Source organism: Erinaceus europaeus, chromosome 14, assembly GCF_950295315.1.
Source record: "Erinaceus europaeus chromosome 14, mEriEur2.1, whole genome shotgun sequence".
Classification (NCBI taxonomy): domain Eukaryota; kingdom Metazoa; phylum Chordata; class Mammalia; order Eulipotyphla; family Erinaceidae; genus Erinaceus; species Erinaceus europaeus.
In genome coordinates, this window is record NC_080175.1 from 3,926,172 (window position 1) to 3,944,916 (window position 18,745).

The following is an 18,745-nucleotide window of genomic DNA, read 5'->3' on the forward strand; positions in this document are numbered from 1 at the left end:
AAATCGTGACATTTCATTTTACATCCAGAGTTCCAAAACCACAAGACTTTGCACATCCCTAGGATATGAAAGAGATCCGCAAGTAAGACTGAAAGAGTGAAAAGACGGCGAGTCGCTTTTATAGCTACACACAGCCAGCCACAGGGGGACTCAGAGTTAGCCGGGGACAGACGAGGCGTGGCAGCTGAATTCTCGCAGTCAACTTTCCTTTTACGGATATGTTGCTGAGGACTTGCTGCAAGCATCGACATATATTGTGGGTTCTATTAAAAGCTTTTAGCAGAAAGGAGTCGGGCGGGAGCGCAGCAGGTTAAGCGCACGTGGCACAAAGCTCAAGGACCAGCTGAAGGATCCCGGTTCGAGCCCCCGGCTCCCCACCTGCAGGGGAGTCGCTTCACAGGTGAAGCAGGTCTGCAGGTGTCTGTCTTTCTCTCCCCCGTCTTCCCCTCCTCTCTCCATTTCTCTCTGTCCTATCTAACAATGACAACATCAATAATAACAATAATAGTAATAACTAGAACAATAAAACAAGAGCAACAAAAGGATATAAATATTTAAAAAAAAAAAAAAAAAAAAGCTTTTAGCAGAATGCTTTAACTGAAACCGTTCCAGAGGCGGGGGGCAATTCAGCAGATTCACATGTCAAGTCAGTAATGCCCACGACCACCCCCAATTCTGCTTACCATATGGCAAGCAAAGCGTTGTTTTCCAATGACGTACTGAGCCTGGGGAGAAGGGGCAGAGAAGCGGCAGTGCTGCTGTCTCCAGCACAGGGTGCCACCACCAAAGACTGAACCTGGGGCTCTGGCCTCAGGCGGAGAGTGTCCCCGACCCTACAGAGGAGCGGCTCTGGCCTCGGGCAGTGTCCCCTGACCCTACAGAGGAGCAGCTCTGGCCTGGGGGGACAGTGTCCCCTGACCCTACAGAGGAGCGGCTCTGGCCTGGGGGGACAGTGTCCCCTGACCCTACAGAGGAGCGGCTCTGGCCTGGGGGGGGACAGTGTCCCCTGACCCTACAGAGGAGCGGCTCTGGCCTCGGGGGGGACAGTGTCCCCTGACCCTACAGAGGAGCGGCTCTGGCCTCGGGGGGACAGTGTCCCCTGACCCTACAGAGGAGCGGCTCTGGACTCAGGGGGACAGTGTCCCCTGACCCTACAGAGGAGCGGCTCTGGCCTCGGGCGGACAGTGTCCCCTGACCCTATGGCCTTGGGCGGACAGTGTCCCCGACCCTACAGAGGAGCAGCTCTGGCCTCGGGGGGACAGTGTCCCCTGACCCTACAGAGGAGTGGCTCTGGCCTCGGGGGGACAGTGTCCCCTGACCCTACAGAGGAGCGGCTCTGGCCTCGGGGGGACAGTGTCCCCTGACCCTACAGAGGAGCGGCTCTGGCCTCGGGGGGACAGTGTCCCCTGACCCTACAGAGGAGCGTTCGGCGAGACACTAAACGTGGAATCAACATGACAGCAAATTGATAATCACACCAAATGGCCTGTTAGCAGCTCGGAGCAAATCCGGCACTAAAAACAGCCACGCAGGGATCAGCCACGCAGGGCAGGGCAGACAGCACAGCAGCTCACTGCAAGACTCTCGTCTTGTCTGAGGTATCCGAGGTCCCAGGTCCAATCACCACCAGAAGTCAGACTGAGCAGTGTTCTGGTCAAAAGAGTAAGAAATAATAATAGTAATAAAAACCGCAAGGCTGGTGAGAGAGTGTGGTGGCAGCAAGAACAGAGAACTAACTCCCCAACTCTAGGCCCCAGGTTCTGGCCCCACAAGGCGCGTCCCGAGCTGAGTGGTGCTCTGGCATCTGTTTGTCTCGCTCATAAAAACACTGTATTTTTCAGCACTGAGATCTCTCTCACACATGTGACTCCAAGACATTTCCCCCCCAGACAGAGAGATGGAGACAGAGAGGGGACATCAAAGCGCCACTCTGTCATCTGAGGACTCCACTGCTCTGTGCGGCACAAAACCTTAGAAACAAAACCTTAAAAAATGGGGGGGAGGCTAGGATAACACTGGGTTGTTGGAAAAGTTAGGATATTTTTTATGTTTTTCTACATGAAATGTGTCGTGGGGCCAGGTGATGGCGCACCTGGTTGAGCACATGTTATAATGCGTAAGGACCCAGGTTCAAGCCTTTGGTCCTAGCTTCATGAGTGGTGATAAGGACTAAAAGTGTCTCTCCCTCTCTATGCAGGTATCTCTCTCTCTCTCTCCCCCTTCCTCTCAATATCTATCTCTATCCAATAAATAAATATAATTTAAAAAAAAAATTTTAATGTGTCATGGGAGTCGGGCGGTAGTGCAGCAGGTTAAGTGCACATGGGGCCAAGTGCAAGGACCGGAGTGAGATCCCGGTTCGAGCCCCCGGCTCCCACCTACAGCGGAGTCGCTTCACAAGTGGTGAAGCAGGTCTGCAGGTGTCTGTCTTTCTCTCCCCTTCTGTCTTCCCCTCCTCTCTCCACTTCTCTCTGTCCTACCTAACAACGATGACTACAACAAACAATAACTACAACAACAAAAAACAAGGGCAACAAAAGGGAAAATAAATAAATATGAAAAATGTGTCATGACTTTTTCCAACAACCCACAATTTTGAAGTACATATTCATGCTTGAGGTTCCAAGGTCCCAGGTTCAGTATCTTAAGCTAGCTAGGAGAAAAAGAAAAAGGAAAAGGAACAGAAACATCCGTATGCAGCCAGGGAGGTGGCTGAGAGGTAGGCGTGTGCACTGTGGACTCGGGGCAGCGGCAAGGGCCCCGGCCTAGCCCTCTCAGAACAGGTCCTGACGCTGATCTCAGGCCAGACCTGTGGCTCCGGTGCAGCGAGGACCGGGAGGCAGCTCCAGAGGCTGGACAGAGTCTCAGGCGGAGAGAGGACCGTCTGGAACAGGTAAAGACGGGCAAAGCGAACAGAGCAAGCACCACAAAACACCACGCTCAAACCCAGTTCAAACGACGAGGTCCAAGCATGGGTGCCGGGAAGGACCGAAGGGCCGGCCTGAAACAGCAGTGTGCGTGGCCGTGCGACCTGCCCCCGGACCGGACCGGACCGGACCGGGCCAAGGCCGCGCTCTGTGCTGTGGGTCTTCATCGCGTCCTGGCCCAGGCTGCCCAAAGCCCCTCTGGGAGGCCGCAGGGCAGCTCCGGCTGCGGTTCTGCTTTCTGATCCCAGCTGCCGACCTAACTCCGGAATGATCACTGCATCGAAAGGGTCTCCGGTTACTCATGTGGCCAGCCCCTTCCACCACCTGCGTTTCTTGTGGAAAGCTCCAGAAGCTGCCAGCTGGTTGCCAGGGAAACCACCCTGCCCCACACCTCTCTCTCTCTCTCTCTCTCTCTCTCTCTCTGGAGTAAACCGCTCATCGCTGGCCACCACGGGAAGCGGCCTCCCCAAATGCCTCAACCAGGGCCCGGCACCTTGCGGATGGCCGGCACTGGATGGCACGCTGTGCCGAGCGCGTGCCCTTCCCGCGAGTGCAGCTGCCTGTTTGCAAGTACTCAGCCAGACACGTGGGCCTGAGCGCGGCAGTACTGTGTCTGAGTCACACAAGCGGCCCAGGGAGGAGAGCGCCACCAACAGAGCTGCGTGCGTTCAGTGTCTCCCTCCCGGAACACCTCGCTGCGGCCTCTTCTCCCACCGTGCCCGACCTCGAGGTAACCGAGCCCGCAGCTAACCCAGCGGAGAGGAGATGGCCGGATAAACAAAGCAGCGGCCGGGAGTTAGTTCCACAAGCTTTTCTCGAGATCTCGCGGAGCCCGAGGAAGGACCGGCGGAAACCTCAGGCTGCCGGGTGTCGGAGGGGCTCGCCCCTGGGACCTGGCGCCAGCTGGCTTCAGCACTAGGACTGGTCCCGGCTGTACAAGCCCCGCTGGCGCCCGGGAAACCGAGCCCGACACGCGCGCTTGGCGGCCTGCCGTGCCGGTGTGCACCGTGAAGTCGGAGGCGAGGCAGAGCCAAGTCTTTGCCTAGAAAGGCCGGAGAGCCCGGCCGGACACCCCCGCCTCAAACTGGCTTCCTGCAGGCACTGAAGACCAGGTACACCTTTCCCGGAAACTGCCGAAGACACCGTGTGCAAATCTGAAAGCAGTGCCATCTGCGTGGGTTCCTCCTCCTCGTGCACTGGCAAGTCAGCACAAACTCGGGCTGAAACTAACGGCTTCCAGCCCAGGAGAGGGCAGCAGACCCCTCCTGGGCCTCCCTGGGCCTCGGGTGTCCAGAGCACCCGCATTCCTTACTCCCCTCTTTATCACGGTCACACTAGAGCCACCTGGGTGGTCTCTCCATTTCAACAGCTTTACTCTGGGGATTAAGACACAGATGGGCGCCAGGATGCTTCCTGCCCTCCGCACTCTTTCAATCTGCTGTGCAAACCAGGAAAATCCAAAGCAGCTCAGGGATTCGGAAGAGTCTGAAAGGAAGTAAGTAGGACAAGCAAGGATGATCACATGAATATGAGAAGAGAAGTCTGGGCACCAACTCATCTCAGTAATGTCAGCGTGTCTTTCAAGATACCGCGCGTGCGTGTGCGCGCCTCTAGCTAACTCGTCGGCACAGTGTTTCCTGAGCTTTTAGAGCGAAGCCCCCCCCGAGCCCCCCGAGACTTCTAGTGCAGCAGTGCGCAGGCCCCACGGCCCAGACATGCCAAGGAGTGGAGTCACACTGCGCCTTAGGGCAAGGAGTCCGCCAGCCTCACTCTGCGTGGTGATGTGCTTGGCAGAAGTCCCCTCACAATCACTCAGCCTGCAGTACTACCACCTTTCGGGACCCATCTTACACTGACTGTTTTTTTTTAATATTTATTTTATTTATTTATTCCCTTTTGTTGCCCTTGTTGTTTTATTGTTGTAGTTATTATTGTTGTTGTTGGAAAGCACAGAGAGAAATCGAGAGAGGAGGGGAAGACAGAGAGGGGGAGAGAAAGACAGACACCTGCAGACCTGCTTCACCGCCTGTGAAGCGACTCCCCTGCAGGTGGGGAGCCGGGGTTCGAACCGGGATCCTTATGCTGGTGCTTGTGCTTTGCGCCACCTGCGCTTAACCCGCTGCGCTACAGCCCGACTCCCGTGACTTTTCTTTTTGAAAGCTGGTGTTGCTGGGTCACTGTCCAAGATTCCTTTCGCCAGACACTCTCTCAAGGCCAGAAGATTCTGTTCTGAAACAGACTGGCTTTTCCAGTAACACAAACATAACCTCAACGGCTTACTTTCTTGAGAAGCCACCCACATACCGAAACTATACCGCTGATTATAAAAATAAATTCAAAGTATTCTAAAATGTAACAAGCCAACTAGTTTGGCCCATTGTGTTAGAATGAAAACAGAGACGGTAGCCAAATGGACAGACACACGGACTCTGCCAAGGCCGCTGTGAACCCGTACAGACTTCTTCGACTAGGGGCCGAATCACACGGGCGCACCGGGTTAGGCGCACACAGTGCTGCACGCCAAAGAGCTGGGTTCGAGCCCCCATGCCCCACGTGCAGCGGGGACGCTTCACAAGCAGTGGAGCCGGCCTGTGGGTGTCTATCTTGCTCCCTGTCTGCCCCTCCCCTCCCCTCTCAAATTCTGTCTTATCAAACAAAAGGATAAGATGTAAAAAGAAAAAAAGGCAGGCAGGAAGGACATAACTGCCACAAGCGCTGCCTTTCAGCGCAGTCGAGCTACATGCAGCAAGGGGTGGAGAAGCCTCGAGTGCGGCACTCTCACACACGGCTCCGAGGTCACGCCCGCACATCTGTTCCACAGATCGCGTGTCCTCAGACGCGTGGACGTCCTGCTCAGCAGCCACGGCGCTCCTGAGGAGAGGGGTCCAGGCCAGCACACCGCAGGCCGCTGCCGCAAGGTGCCGGGTTGCGGCGGGGAGGGCACAGCGGCAGGGCACAGGACCCGCCTCGCGAGGCCACCTCAGGTCCCCCATTCCCCAGCGCCGCCCGGCTCTCCCGAGTGAAGCCTCAAGTCCGGTCTCGACGTGCTTGTCCTCCTCCCCGTGTCCTTCCCGGCCCCGCAGCGGAGTCCGTGTAGGGCCGTGTAGGGCCGGCCAAACGCCGCCGTGCACCTGTGGTGGCAGACACTGAGCGGCTGTGTGTGTGTGACAGTCATCAGTGAGGCAGGAGCCTGCCGGGGAAGGGGAAGGGGAGGCATCTGGCCGCAGGCTTCACGGCTGTTGGATAGTATGCCAGCTCCCCCTGGCTTCTGCTTAACCATATGCCTATATAGGGATAGATTTAATCCCATTCAAAGCTTTGGTCTATTTACATAAATCACTTTTACATTTACATAAAGCACTCCCTCCAGGGCACTGGTGGTTCAGTGATAGGATTCTCGCCTGCTCCCCCCCTCCTTGTCACACTCTGATTTTCACCAGTCACTTTTCGCTCCACCCTCTCTATATCACATCCTGTTTCCACCCTACTTGGAGAGTATAAAAACAGCTGCTCTTCTGATTAGAGACACTTGGAAATTGCTTTCCGGCTCCGAGAGTTCCAGAGTGTATCTCCTGCGAAGTTAGTGAGGCACGAGTTCCTGATCCCTCTCCCACGCAGCAGCCTAGGTCGGCTCCAGTTGAGTTCTCTCCAGCCCAGAGAGCACTAGCTCGGGAAGAAGCACCCTCAGGCTATCCCGGCACACGGCCACACAGCCTGGTGCTCCGCGAAGGCGGGGCCTCACGGCCGCCAGGAAGAAGGGCTCCAGGGCTCCGCGCGGGACAGGTGGCTCATAGGACAGGTGGCTGGCGGGACGGGTGGCTCGTGGGACAGGTGGCTCACGGGATGGGTGGCTCGTGGGACGGGTGGCTCACGGGACGGGTGGCTGGTGAGACAGGTGACTCGCGGGACGGGTGGCTGGCAGGACAGGTGGCTCGCGGGACTGAGCACAGCCCTGCCGCGGGGAGCTTAAGCGCTATGGGCTCTTCTCTCTCTGCCTTCTCCGGCTCTAGGAGAAGCAAAAGGATGGAAGAGAAAGGGAGGGAGGGAGGGAGGGAGGGAGGGAGGGAGGGAGGGAGGGAGGGAGGGAGGGGAAGGAGAAGGAAAGACCTCACAGCTGGGAAGTGTAAGAATCAAGAAGGGGGGCAGGGGCTGGGCGGTGGCACACACAGTGCGAAGACAAGGACTTACACCAAGTCCCGGTTCGAGCCCCTGGTTCCCCACCTGAGGGGGGGCTCGGGGCGCCTCACAAGCAGTGAAGCAGGGCTGCAGGTGGCTCCCTGTCTCTCTCCCTATCTTCCGCTCCCCTATCGATTTCTCTCTGTCCTATCCAGAAAAAAACTCAAAAAAATGGCCACAGGAGCACGAGGCCACCTCAGGCTGACACCACACCACACATGCCACAGCAGCAGTGGGTCTGCTGTGCGGACACCGAGCCAGCAATCATCTTGGAGGCAAAAAAAAAAAAAAGAGGAGGAGGAGGAACAACAGGAAGAAGAAGAAGGAGAAGAGATGGCGGAGACAATGTAACATTATGCAAACAGACTCTCATGCCTGAGGCTCCAAAGTCCCAGGTTCAATCCCCGCTCCACCAGAAGCTAGAGCTGAGCAGTGCTCTGGTTAAATAAATAGATAAATAGATAAATAAATAAATAGAGAGACTGAAGGACTCTGGAGATTCCAGATGGGAGCGAAGCTTTCGTGTGAAGGGAGAGACAAATAAAAGCTGACTGTGTGTGCCCACGTGTGGACACAAAGTGGGGGCACGCTCACCCGGAGCAGCCCCGAGCCAAGGACCGCGAGCGGTCGCTCAGTGAAGCCGCAGCAGGCGCCCGGGCACAGGCCCCAGCTGGACGGTGAGAGCCGGGCGCCGAGCGAGGGGCCGGATGAGGTCACGGGGAGTCAAGGCCTGTGGGAAGGGGGTGCCAGGGGGCAGCGGGAGCCCCGCACAATGGGACAAGGATGGAGGAGGGCGAGCGAGGGCGGTGAGGGGTCCCGGGCTGAGAACAACAGGTCGGGAGGACGAGGGCAGAGGCGCGGTCGCTGGGCAGACCTGAAAGGCAGAGCCCACTCGCTTTCCTGCCTGACAGGCGGATGGGCTGATGAGGCCAAGCAGAGAATCCGGGGCGGCCACGGCTCCCGGCTCCCGGCGCAGAGAGGAAGGAGGCGGCGGCATCGGCTCACCCTGCGCCCTCAAGGGTGCGGCCGGCCGGGGTCGTTGGACGCCAGTGACGGGCTCCCGTGGCAGGACACAAGCGGGATGGAGGTGCGGGCATGCCAGCCGCCGCTGTGGACGGGACCCCGGCGGCCAGGGAACGGCGCCTGCCGGGCCGGCCGGGGGTTAGTTCGCTGCCGGCCCCTCAGCGACCCCATCTCTGTATCAGCGGCCGCAGCCCGGGGTGGGCTGCGAGTCCCTCCCCAGTTCCCAGCAGAGGCATCGCACGCCGAGGCCGGACACCGCAGTCCGCCGAGCCTGGGGCCTGGCGGCTCACCTAGCCGCCGAAAGCGGCGGGGATGAGAGCGGCGTGCGCGCGCACACACACCCACCGGCACAGCAAATCTCGTTTACAGGATCGAAGGCAAGCGCAAAGGAGACAGACACAGCGGGTCAAGCGCAAGGACGTACGTGCAAGGAGCCCGGTTCGAGCCCCCGGCTCCCCACCTGCAGGAGGGTCGCTTCCCAGGCGGTGAAGCAGGTCTGCGGGCGTCTGTCTTCCTCTCTGTCTTCCCTCCTTTTTTCCTTCCCCTTCCATTTCTCTCTGTCCTAGCCAACAGCAGGAGCAGCAGCAATGGCAACAGTAACAACAATAACAACAACAAGGGCAACAGAATGAGAGAAACGGCCTCTGGCAGCGGTGATGAGCCCCAGCAATAACCCTGGAGGCAAAAAAAAAAAAAAGGGGGGGGGTGGGGACCATAAAGATTAATCTTCAGTATGTGTGAAATCCTGTTAATCCAATACAATATAAGCAGGGCTGCACGTGTCTCTGTCTCTCTCCCTATCTCCCTCCCTTTCCCCTTTCAATTTCTGTCTCTAGTCAATAATAAATAAAAATATTTTTAAAAAATTCTTCACAAGTTTCAGTGATGTTTACAAATCTAGACTGACCACTCAAGAAAAAGGAAAAAAACAAGACGGGAAGATGCTCAGCGCAGTCAAAGTCAAACATATCTGTTGACTGGGAAGCCGGACTCCACAGTCCCAAAAAGCAAATACATTCAGCCCCCAGCCCTAGTACCCCAGAAACTCTGGGGAGCTGACAAACAAAGACACTTCTGTAAATAAGGAACAAACCCCATACTGGTCCACTGGCAGGAATTTCCCTCCACCTTTAAAATGAGTGTGAAGAGACACAAGAATGCTATTTCAAAAGCAGCAGGAAGAGAAAGAAGGCAGCAAACCAAAAGGACAAAAGAGTCAGACAAGCAGCAGCGGGCAGGAGACTCACAGCTGGCCTGGCAGCGGCTGCTCGGCCCCCACAGCCCCGAGGAAGCCTCCGCCTCGCTCTTTACCTGGAGAAATCAACCCAGCACAGGGAAACCCAAAAGCAGGGGGAGGGGCAGTGGGGAGAGAGAGAACGTGTCATCACAACGATCTGACGTGTGTGCTGCAAGGAGAGAGAGTCACCTCAGAGCCGGCAGTCTTACCTTGAGCACTTGCATTTCCTAAAGCAGCTCTCAGCCCAGGGGCCAGGAGACAGCTCCCCGCGGGGGAGTGCACACCCCTATTAGCAAAGACCCGAGGAAGAGCCCCTGCCGGCCAGGTGAGAGCGCCACGCAGAAAGAAGCGAAGCTGCAGGAGCAGCGTGGCAGCTTCTTCACCTCTCGCGTCCCCTCGCCCTTCGTCTGGACAGGAAGGGGAAATGTCTGTCGGGAGGGGGCGTTACTGGCGCAAAAAAACTAACGGGGGAGGGGGGGAACCCCTAGGGCCCAGAAGAGGTTCAGAATGGCCGTGACCACCTGCTGCCAAGTGACGCACCGTGTGCCGTCATGCTGCCCCGTGGCACAAACCGCAGTGCTCCGCCTACGTGGGTGAGGCAGCAATGTTGCAGGCGGCGCAGTGAGTCGGCCGCAGCCTGCAGACACACGGGGCTGCGTGGTACCCGCAACAGGTACATGCACAGAACCGCCGGGCAGACAGAAGGGGGGGGCCGGGTGCAGCCAGACGTGGGCACAGGGTTTCCCTCTGGGTGGAGGAAAAGCTCCAGGACTAGGGGCCGTGGCTGCCCTGAGGGAGAACGGCGCCCTAAGTGCCTCTGAACTGTGACGTTCACGCTCTATGAATCTGAGCTCAATAAAAGAAACGGCACATCCACTCCTCAGCACTCCTCCCCCTACTCTGCCTCTCCCCTCCCCTCCTCTCAAGACCAGTCACACAGAATGTGGCCCCCAATTTAGGAAGACCAAAACAAATCAATGGGGTGAAAATGGCCAGCTCAAGACAGCAGAGGCGTCCTTGGCCTGGAGGGAAGCAGCTCCTGAATGCCCACTGTGCTTGGCATTCAGAGGGGCTCATCTGCCGGAATATTCTCTGGCCGGGACAAAACTAAAATGATTCAAATGTCTCAAAATCCGCTCTTAGAACTTGCGGTTTCAAGCAGTTACATCTTCCAGATTCGTGCGGGCTAGCTCTATATTCAAAAGGATACATAAAAATCATGACTACTATATGTATGTATGTGTAGTATATATATATGTGTGTGTGTGTATATATATATATATATATATCACCAGGTTTAAAGTTTACGTATCATCCTACAAAATATTTAACTGTCGTAATCACTCAAAGTTTCCTTTTCAACATAAAGTGTCAAAGCAGAACCCTATCCAGGAATCGAGAACTTCAGCGTTCCCCTGAAACACAGGCGCGGCGAAGGGCTGCTTTCGTGAATCACTTCCCTGCTAAGTAACTGGTAAGGGCCGCGGTGGAGAGAGTGCGGGAGCTCTCTGGCTGTGCCCTGCCCTCACACCTCGGCTCTGTCCCCCGCACACTCCCAAGTCGCTGGCGAGACCCAGCACCCAGACCCTCCTTCAGAGATCACGACGGCAAGCCTCGGGCCACGGGCCGCGGGCCACGGCCACGGCCACGGCCACGGCGCCGGCGTCTGCAAACACGCCCCGCGAGCATCGTGACGACACGGGCGGCACGGCGTTCTCGAGGTCAGCGTCGGGTCTGTCCAGCCTCTTGGGAGTCGCAGATCTCGGTGAGATCTTTAACGTCTGACTCCAGCTCCCAAGACGACGAGATGCCTGCCGGCAGCGCTGACAGACACTCACTCCGAGGCAGCTGCAGCGCTGCTGGCTCCTCACACAACACACATCTTGCTGCCTTGGTCAGAGCAGCAGGCTTCACCTCCAGGTGAAAGAAAATCCTACTGCTGCCAAGTCAAAGCTAAACCTTTGCTCTCATGGAGACGGTTTGCTTTCCGTTTCTGCTCTCGTTTTTCTCCCCAGCGATGGAGGACGTGTGCCCAGACAGAAGTCATCTGGGACAAGCTACTGGGACAACACCACAAAGCCAGTGAGTGTTTGTTAACGCAGGCACCCTGGCCATAAAGGTCAGCGTGTCAAATGAACGAGTTACGTGCGGAACACGACTGACCCTCCCCCCCCCCCCCCTCTCTCTCTCTCTCTCTCTCTCTCTCCCGTCACTGGCGGTGTCTAGACTCGGCCCTCAGAAAAGAACATAAAGTGCGGAGACTTACCCACACAGGCATTGAGGAACAGCCAGTCGGTCTTTTTCATCCTGTTTTTGATCTGCTTGAGTTTTTTGAAGTCCACTTCCAGCTCCTCCTCGCTGCCGACAGCGCCAGCCAGCTCGATCCTCTGAAAGTCCATCTTCACCTCAGAGTCCCGCTTCGTGGCCGGCGGCGACCTTCTCTGGCCGCTGCTGCAGCCTCCCCGCCACCGAGCTCTGTCTTGCTCGTTGATGATCGAAGAGGCCTCTTCCGCCTCCGCCAGCTCTATGGCGTCCATGTTATTGGGCCTGGGGTGGTCACACACAACACACTGTTTAGCCTCGGCCCAGTTTTCATATGTGCACACGGAACAAGTCCAGTGCCGGGTCCTCGTGTTCAGCCTGTTTCTGTCATTGTATTCCTCGCAAGGGTCAACGGGAAAAGCGACCGGTCTCGAGCCAGAGCCTGAGGACTGCGGAGATTCGGTGGGGCTGCGGGTCCTGCGCTGTGACAAGCACTGCGTGCAGCGGATCGCTCTCGGCCAGTTCAAGTACGTGCACATGTGGCAGGACCACTTGTTGGCGTTTTCCACGCTATACGAAGACTTAACCCTCGGTCTCGCGCTGGAGTCCGGACAGATCAAAGGACTGCTTCCTCCCTCCGTGCCGGAGGGGTCCCAGTCTCGGCCCACGTCGCTGGAACCGCTCTTAAATGGGTCTTCTGTGATGATTGTTCCGCCGGGTCTCTGAGCGCGACACATGGTGCACTTGATCGCAGACGGCCAGTTCTCATACGTACAGTACTCACAAGCCCACTTGAGTCCACGTTCTGACATTGTGCACTTCTTCAAGTGAGTTATGTCAGGCAGGAAGCTATAAACAATTGGGACATGGTTACTAAATCAGTAGCTGCGTCATTCTACCTCTTAAAAATGCTCCCCAAAGTAAAAGCACCCTTACACGCTTCTCAGATGATGCATTTAAGACTTCATAGCACACTTTTCACTTTTTTTTATTATTTTTTATTTATTTATTTTTTTTTATTTGTGGTGTCTATAGAGACACCAAAGATTAAACTCTCCTCCTCCCCACGTAGAAGACCTCAAGAATCAATGAAATTGTACTTCAGGATGCAAACAGATATGCAGAAGACAAAGGGAGGTTTATTCTGAGAGAGGAAATTGAAATAGGCGAGGCCACTCACTAATAGAGATATTTAACGTAAGCCGAGTTAGCACCATCAACCTAGAAAAGTAAACGACAGCTGAGGCTCAAAGCCACGGGAAACAGCAGAGAAGAAGCAAGCACAAAGCCAGTCTCGGCTCACAAACAGGCAGGCATGGCGCTGTCTGGAGATACGGCCACACCAGGCACAGTGGAGTGTGGGGCACTAAGGAAGCCGCAAGACCGAGCCAAGTCATCTCCATCCTTCCTGCACTGGAGACAGAAAGCAGCCTGGCTGCTGTCGCGTCACGCGCTGCCCGAGGCACAGGCAGAGATAACACTGCGCGGTGAGGGCTACGACTCCTTGCTCTGGCCGCCTCACGCCACTGCAATGTTCAGTGCCCCTACTAAGACGCTTCAGTGTTTTCAATACCAAGCTCACTTCGTGCTAGATAAGATATTCATCGTTTAAAAAGGTCCCTGAGTTTCTACATTGGACTTACAAGCATTCCACCATCCATAACACACACTCGGATTTTTTTTTTAATATTTATTTTATTTATTTATTCCCTTTTGTTGCCCTTGTTGTTTTATTGTTGTAGTTATTATTGTTGTTGTCGTTGCTGGATAGGACAGAGAGAAATGGAGAGAGGAGGGGAAGACAGAGAGGGGGAGAGAAAGACAGACACCTGCAGACCTGCTTCACCACCTGTGAAGCGACTCCCCTGCAGGTGGGGAGCCGGGGTTCGAACCGGGATCCTTTTGCCAGTCCTTGTGCTTTGCGCCACCCGCGCTTAACCCGCTGCGCTACAGCCCGACTCCCACACTCGGATTTTTAATGACAACTCATTTATAACTTATTCTTCATGGTTTGAATTCAGACACTGGTGACTAACTCCAGCTCCTCCTTCAATTTCTTAATTCTCTTCTCAATCCAATTAACATCATTTTAGCGTTTTTCTTTTTCAAAGTTAAAGAAAATCTAGGCTAAGTGATTGAAGCTGTCCCCACTTTTTCTTGGGGTGGGGGGTCCCTAGGTTCTGGAGAGCAAAATCACTTTTATAATTGCACTGGAGCCCTTCTTCAAGTCCTCACCCCATTCATAGTGAGAACTCAGCTACGAGGACAGAGTCACTCATGGAGAGGCTTATCTTTTTTTATTATTATTTTTATTTTTTTCCCTTTTGTTGCCCTTGTTATCATCGTTGTTGTTATCATTAATGTTGTTGCTGTTGCTGTCATTGTTGTTGGATAGGACAGAGAGAAATGGAGAGAGGAGGGGAAGACAGAGAGGGAGAGAGAAAGACAGACACCTGCAGACACCTGCAGACACCTGCCTGTGAAGCGACACCCCTGCAGGTGGGGCGCCTGGGATCCTGATGCCGGTCCGTGCCCCGCTCGCTCGCTGTGTGTGCTTATCCCGCCGTGCACCGCCGGCTCCGGCTCCGGAGGGGAGGGGCTTATCTTTAGTGGCTAAAATAGAAACCACACTGGCTACAGTTCTAGTTTCCACACTACAACCTCGCCTTGCACATAGGCAGAAAAGTATGTCCTACAGATCAGATCAAAGGCAAGATTCAGTCTCCTTCCTGCTGGTTCAGGCTCTGGCTCCCTCGGGAGACCCTGTAAAACGTGACACACCTTTCTGTCTGCCCGAAGAGCTATGCCTATAAAGGCCAGAACAGAATTCCACTGCAAGTTTTGCCCAGCAGTATTTCTAAAGACTACAACATTCGGCTTCAAATCTGCTCGCTCATTTGAGTCGTGATTCTGCTACATTCAGAATTTTAACTGAACAAAGAAATAAAATCCCCTCGCCTCTTAGGACGGACTGCCAAACCAGGCAGGGCAGAGGCCATTTTCCGCACGGCCGCAGTGTGTGCGCACGCAGCTGACTCCTGCCCGCCGCACAGTTTGCCACAAGGAGAGAAGTGCTGGGAACCAACGAGAAAAACTATCATGCTGCTTTCCCATCTTTTTCTCCTCGGGAACTGTACCTTTTTTTTTTTTTTTAATTTATTGTTTTCCTTTTTTTTTATTTTTATTGTTGTAGTTACTATTCCTGTTGTTGTCATTGCTGTTGGATAGGACAGAGAGAAATGGAGAGAGGAGGGGAAGACAGAGAGGGAGAGAGAAAGACAGACACCTGCAGACCTGCTTCACCGCCTGTGAAGCGACCCCCCTGCAGGTGGGGAGCCGGGGGCTCAAACCGGGATCCTTATGCCGGCCCTTGCGCTTCGCGCCATGTGCGCCTAACCCGCTGCGCTACCACCTGACTCCCGGGAACCGTACCTTCTAACCAGGGGGCTGCTGTTTACATTCCGTCTGTGCAAACTGACCACACACAACGAGGCAGATGAAGAAGCATACTGTGGGCAGGCATCCATCAGTGGGGCCCTTCAATTCACTGGGCAAGCTCCCACACAGGTTCGGGAAGGAATTACGGATCGATCGCTATTCACACTAGTGGGAATGAAATGAGCTAGCCTTCATGGAACTGATGGGCCGGCACAAGACTCTTCCCAAATCTGGCCAAAGGAGCAAACCAGAGCCACAGAAGATCAGCAATGTCTTAGCGGTGAGGTTATAATCTCGTAAACCACTAACTGAAGTTAAAAAGAAAGAGAAGCAATGTTACAGGTGCTTAGCAAAATCATAGTCAAACAGCAGCCCCACTTGACTCTACCCACCCCAAAATTGAGGAAAGCAGGTGACAGACACTAAAACTCAGATCAAGTTTATAGGTGAGTACGATGTGTTAGATAATGACATGCGACAGTCCCTACTGAGCTCGGTAAGAATATCGTTTCACAGTAACTAAAAATGGAAATTCACTCCAGAGGATTATCTGCCGAAGCCACTAGTACCTGTCCTAATGGGAGACTAATCAGATCAGCTATGACTTCTGCGTTCCTGAGATGAAGTCACTGCTCTGTGCTCACTCCTCCAGATGTCCGGGCATCCCCAGGAAGAAATGAGGTCGTTGCAGGAGTTAATACTGCACACTGATGTAAACTGCTAGACAGCTTTTCAGTTAAGATGGGCATGAAAGCCGCACATGCAGCGCGCAGGTCTAATTCACAAGCAGCACTTCCATACTGCACTCACGGCGGCAGACTCCTGTTAACTGAAGGCTGCGTGACCTGGGCCTTCTCATGGACAGGGAAGCAGACACAGAGGCTCCTCGACTCTTTAGACAAACGGTCCCCAGAGTGGAAACGGGTCCAGGCCGTGCCTATCCAGAGAGCTGAGTCCACGCCGCACCAAGCTCCACCTCACAGAAGACATGCCCCCAACTACGTCAACCATCTCCTAATCCGCAAATCACAAATGCTTTGGATTAAAGACTTCCCAGCTCAAATAATAATGATGAAACGGCACCAGTACCATGGGGTGTGCATTAAAACAAGGGAAGGAGCTAATAACTGAGCGTCTGTACACTGCCATGCCTAACAGAGTTCATCCGGCCCTTCTAAGCACTACCGGATGTATCTGTAACAAAGTCAACTCCTCATAGCTGTCAAATTCCCCCAACCACTTACTAGCACCCCAAGAATGAGAACTTGAAAAGTGTAATAATTGTTACGTACAGACCCTTTAAAATCAGAATTCAAGCTCAGCTGCCAGTCAGTTCCAAGTGATGAGAAGTCCTCCAAGGAGTGACGCTCGAGTCTCTACTAGCACAGACTGCTAGCTGTGACAGTCAGTAGTCTGCTGACAAATTATTGTCCGAATAAACACTTGATTTACAAATGCTTAGAACGCATCTTAGAGCAGTACAGAGGTGAAAGTTGAAAACTACAAACAAGCTGAACTTCCAGGTTCCAGCATATTACAGGGCAATTCTAAAAAAAAAAAAAAAAAAAAAAATGAAGGGGGGGAGGGGGGAGGCGGGCAGTAGTACAGCGAGTTAAGCGCAGGGACCAGCATAGGATCCAGGTTCGAGTCCCCCACCTGCAGGGGGTCACTTCACAGGTGGTGAAGCAGGTCTGCAGGTGTCTATCTTTCTCTCCTTTCCATTTCTCTGTCCTATCCAACAGCGACGACATCAGTAACAACAATAAGCAACAACAATAAAACAACAAGGGCGGGAGTCAGGTGGTAGCGCAGCGGGTAAAGCGCAGGTGGCACAAAGCGCAAGGACCGGCATAAAGATCCCGGTTCGAGCCCCCGGCTCCCCACCTGCAGGGGAGTCGCTTCACAGGCGGTGAAGCAGGTCTGCAGGTGTCTGTCTTTCTCTCCCCCTCTCTGTCTTCCCCTCCTCTCTCCATTGCTCTCTGTCCTATCCAACAGCAACGACATCAATAATAACTACAACAAAAAAAACAAGAGCAACAAAAGGGAATAAATAAAAGAAAACACAGCTTAATTCCTAAGTCCAAACCTCCGGAGTTATCTCCTCTTTTCCTCTCAGCATCTTCCCACACCTCTGCCTTCCTCGCACAGCTGACAGGTAAAGCGGCTGGGCCTCCCTGACATTCTGGAGCTCGATGAGGGGTGAACCCGCCCTGCACAGGCCTGACCTCGTTCCGGGGCCGCAGCGCCGTCCGCCGTCTCCCGGCTGAACTCTTACCTCCCGCCACCACGAGCCCCTCTCACAGCAGTCACGCAGCAACACCCAGTCCCGCTGAGTCCTCCCCACGGATCCCCCCAGTGGCTTCTGTCCAGGGAGTCCTCCTCTCCCCGCCTCGCCTCAGTGCTGGTAGGAGCTACCGTAATAGCCTCCTAAGCGCCTTTCCTAAACCCACCCGGCTCACTGTGTCACCTGCCTAATCCTAATAGCAAGACTCTATTTGAAGCTCTCCTGCTGCGGTCAACTCTCGACTCCCTCCATCCCCACGTCCATCTGTCTGTCCTCTCTCCCCCTCTGGCACACACACAGGCCCCCGCAGCCTGGTGCATGCACCACCGTGATCCACACACGCAGCCCGCTTCCTGGGAGTCTACGCAGACCAGCTCTCACCTCATCTCCTCTCATGGAGTCTGCAAATGGCTGTGCGCGTACCCCCAGCAACCACAGCACCACGGGTATCCGGCACTCACTGCTCTTCTTGTGACGAGCTTCTAGAACATCAGCCTGCCTGCCCGCCAGCCTGCCAGGTCGTCCCTGCCTCTGTTTCCCGATCAGGTAGCCAAACTGGTCCAGGGAGGCTAGTGCTGCGTTTATCAAGAGACCGGACAGGAGCAAGGTTGAGCTCCCCGAACAAAGGAGTGTGGAGCTCCTGAGGGAGGCCTGGCAAAAAGCAGCAACTCTGAGGGTGGACTCACATCTCCGTAGAAAGTGTCTGCCCACAAGTGTCCAGGCAGCTGATGACCCTGACACACCGGCAGCCCCCGAGCACGGGTCTACAGTCAGGGCTGAGCGATGGGCGGCCTCAGAACCAGCCGCGCTGCCCTCCCACGTGGGGCCCATGTCACCTGCCTCCAGTGCGCAGCCGGGGCCCCCCTCCAGACAGACAGGTAGGTTCAAGCTGCACAGCACAGGGCGGCGGCTGCCTGTGGCTTCCCTGAGGCGCCTACGTGCACTCTGCCCGTGCAAGAAAGCGGGGAATCTCTGATGGGCACTTGTGTGCATCCGCAGTGAAGTTTAAAACTATGACCCGAGGTGCTGTGATGTCTCTGCCTGACGGAGGCCCCAGCACCGACGAGCCAGTCAGAAGCCGCCCAGACGGTGACTCTGGCGGGGCTCCTTAGCCCACGCCCGCTGAGAAAAGCAGAGCAGCCGGCTGCCGGCACTCACTCACTGTTACACAAACACGCGTCTTCAGGCTGGCGCAGATCTGCCTGCTTTGCACTGTGAAAATAAAATAGGAATTGGATTTTCAAGTGATCTTCAGCCAGCAACGGCTGGAGGAGGAAGTTAACATCACACGTGGGGATGCTGCGTTTTCTGTCTGACTCCAGAATCCCTGTATGTGTGAACGGCAATAGGGGTGATGCCCGATCAAAACAGAACGCTGGTAACATAAAGATGCTTTTG

General features: G+C 54.9%; 1 protein-coding gene across 3 annotated transcripts in view; it reads right to left on the reverse strand.

The window, feature by feature from the left end:
* Positions 1-17,749, reverse strand: part of ZRANB1 (zinc finger RANBP2-type containing 1) — a 37,200-nt gene extending 19,451 nt beyond the window's left edge. For all 3 annotated transcript variants that reach the window (XR_009544612.1, XM_016186661.2, XM_060171103.1), the window contains exons 1-2: positions 17,729-17,749; positions 11,630-12,474 (exon numbers count right to left, since the gene is read on the reverse strand). Coding sequence is in view for 2 of the 3 variants with exons in the window: in XM_016186661.2 (XP_016042147.2) it covers positions 11,630-12,474; positions 17,729-17,733 (850 nt within the window). In the remaining variant the exon portion in view is untranslated. The remainder of the gene's footprint in view (positions 1-11,629; positions 12,475-17,728) is intronic.
* Positions 17,750-18,745: the final 996 nt, after the last annotated feature.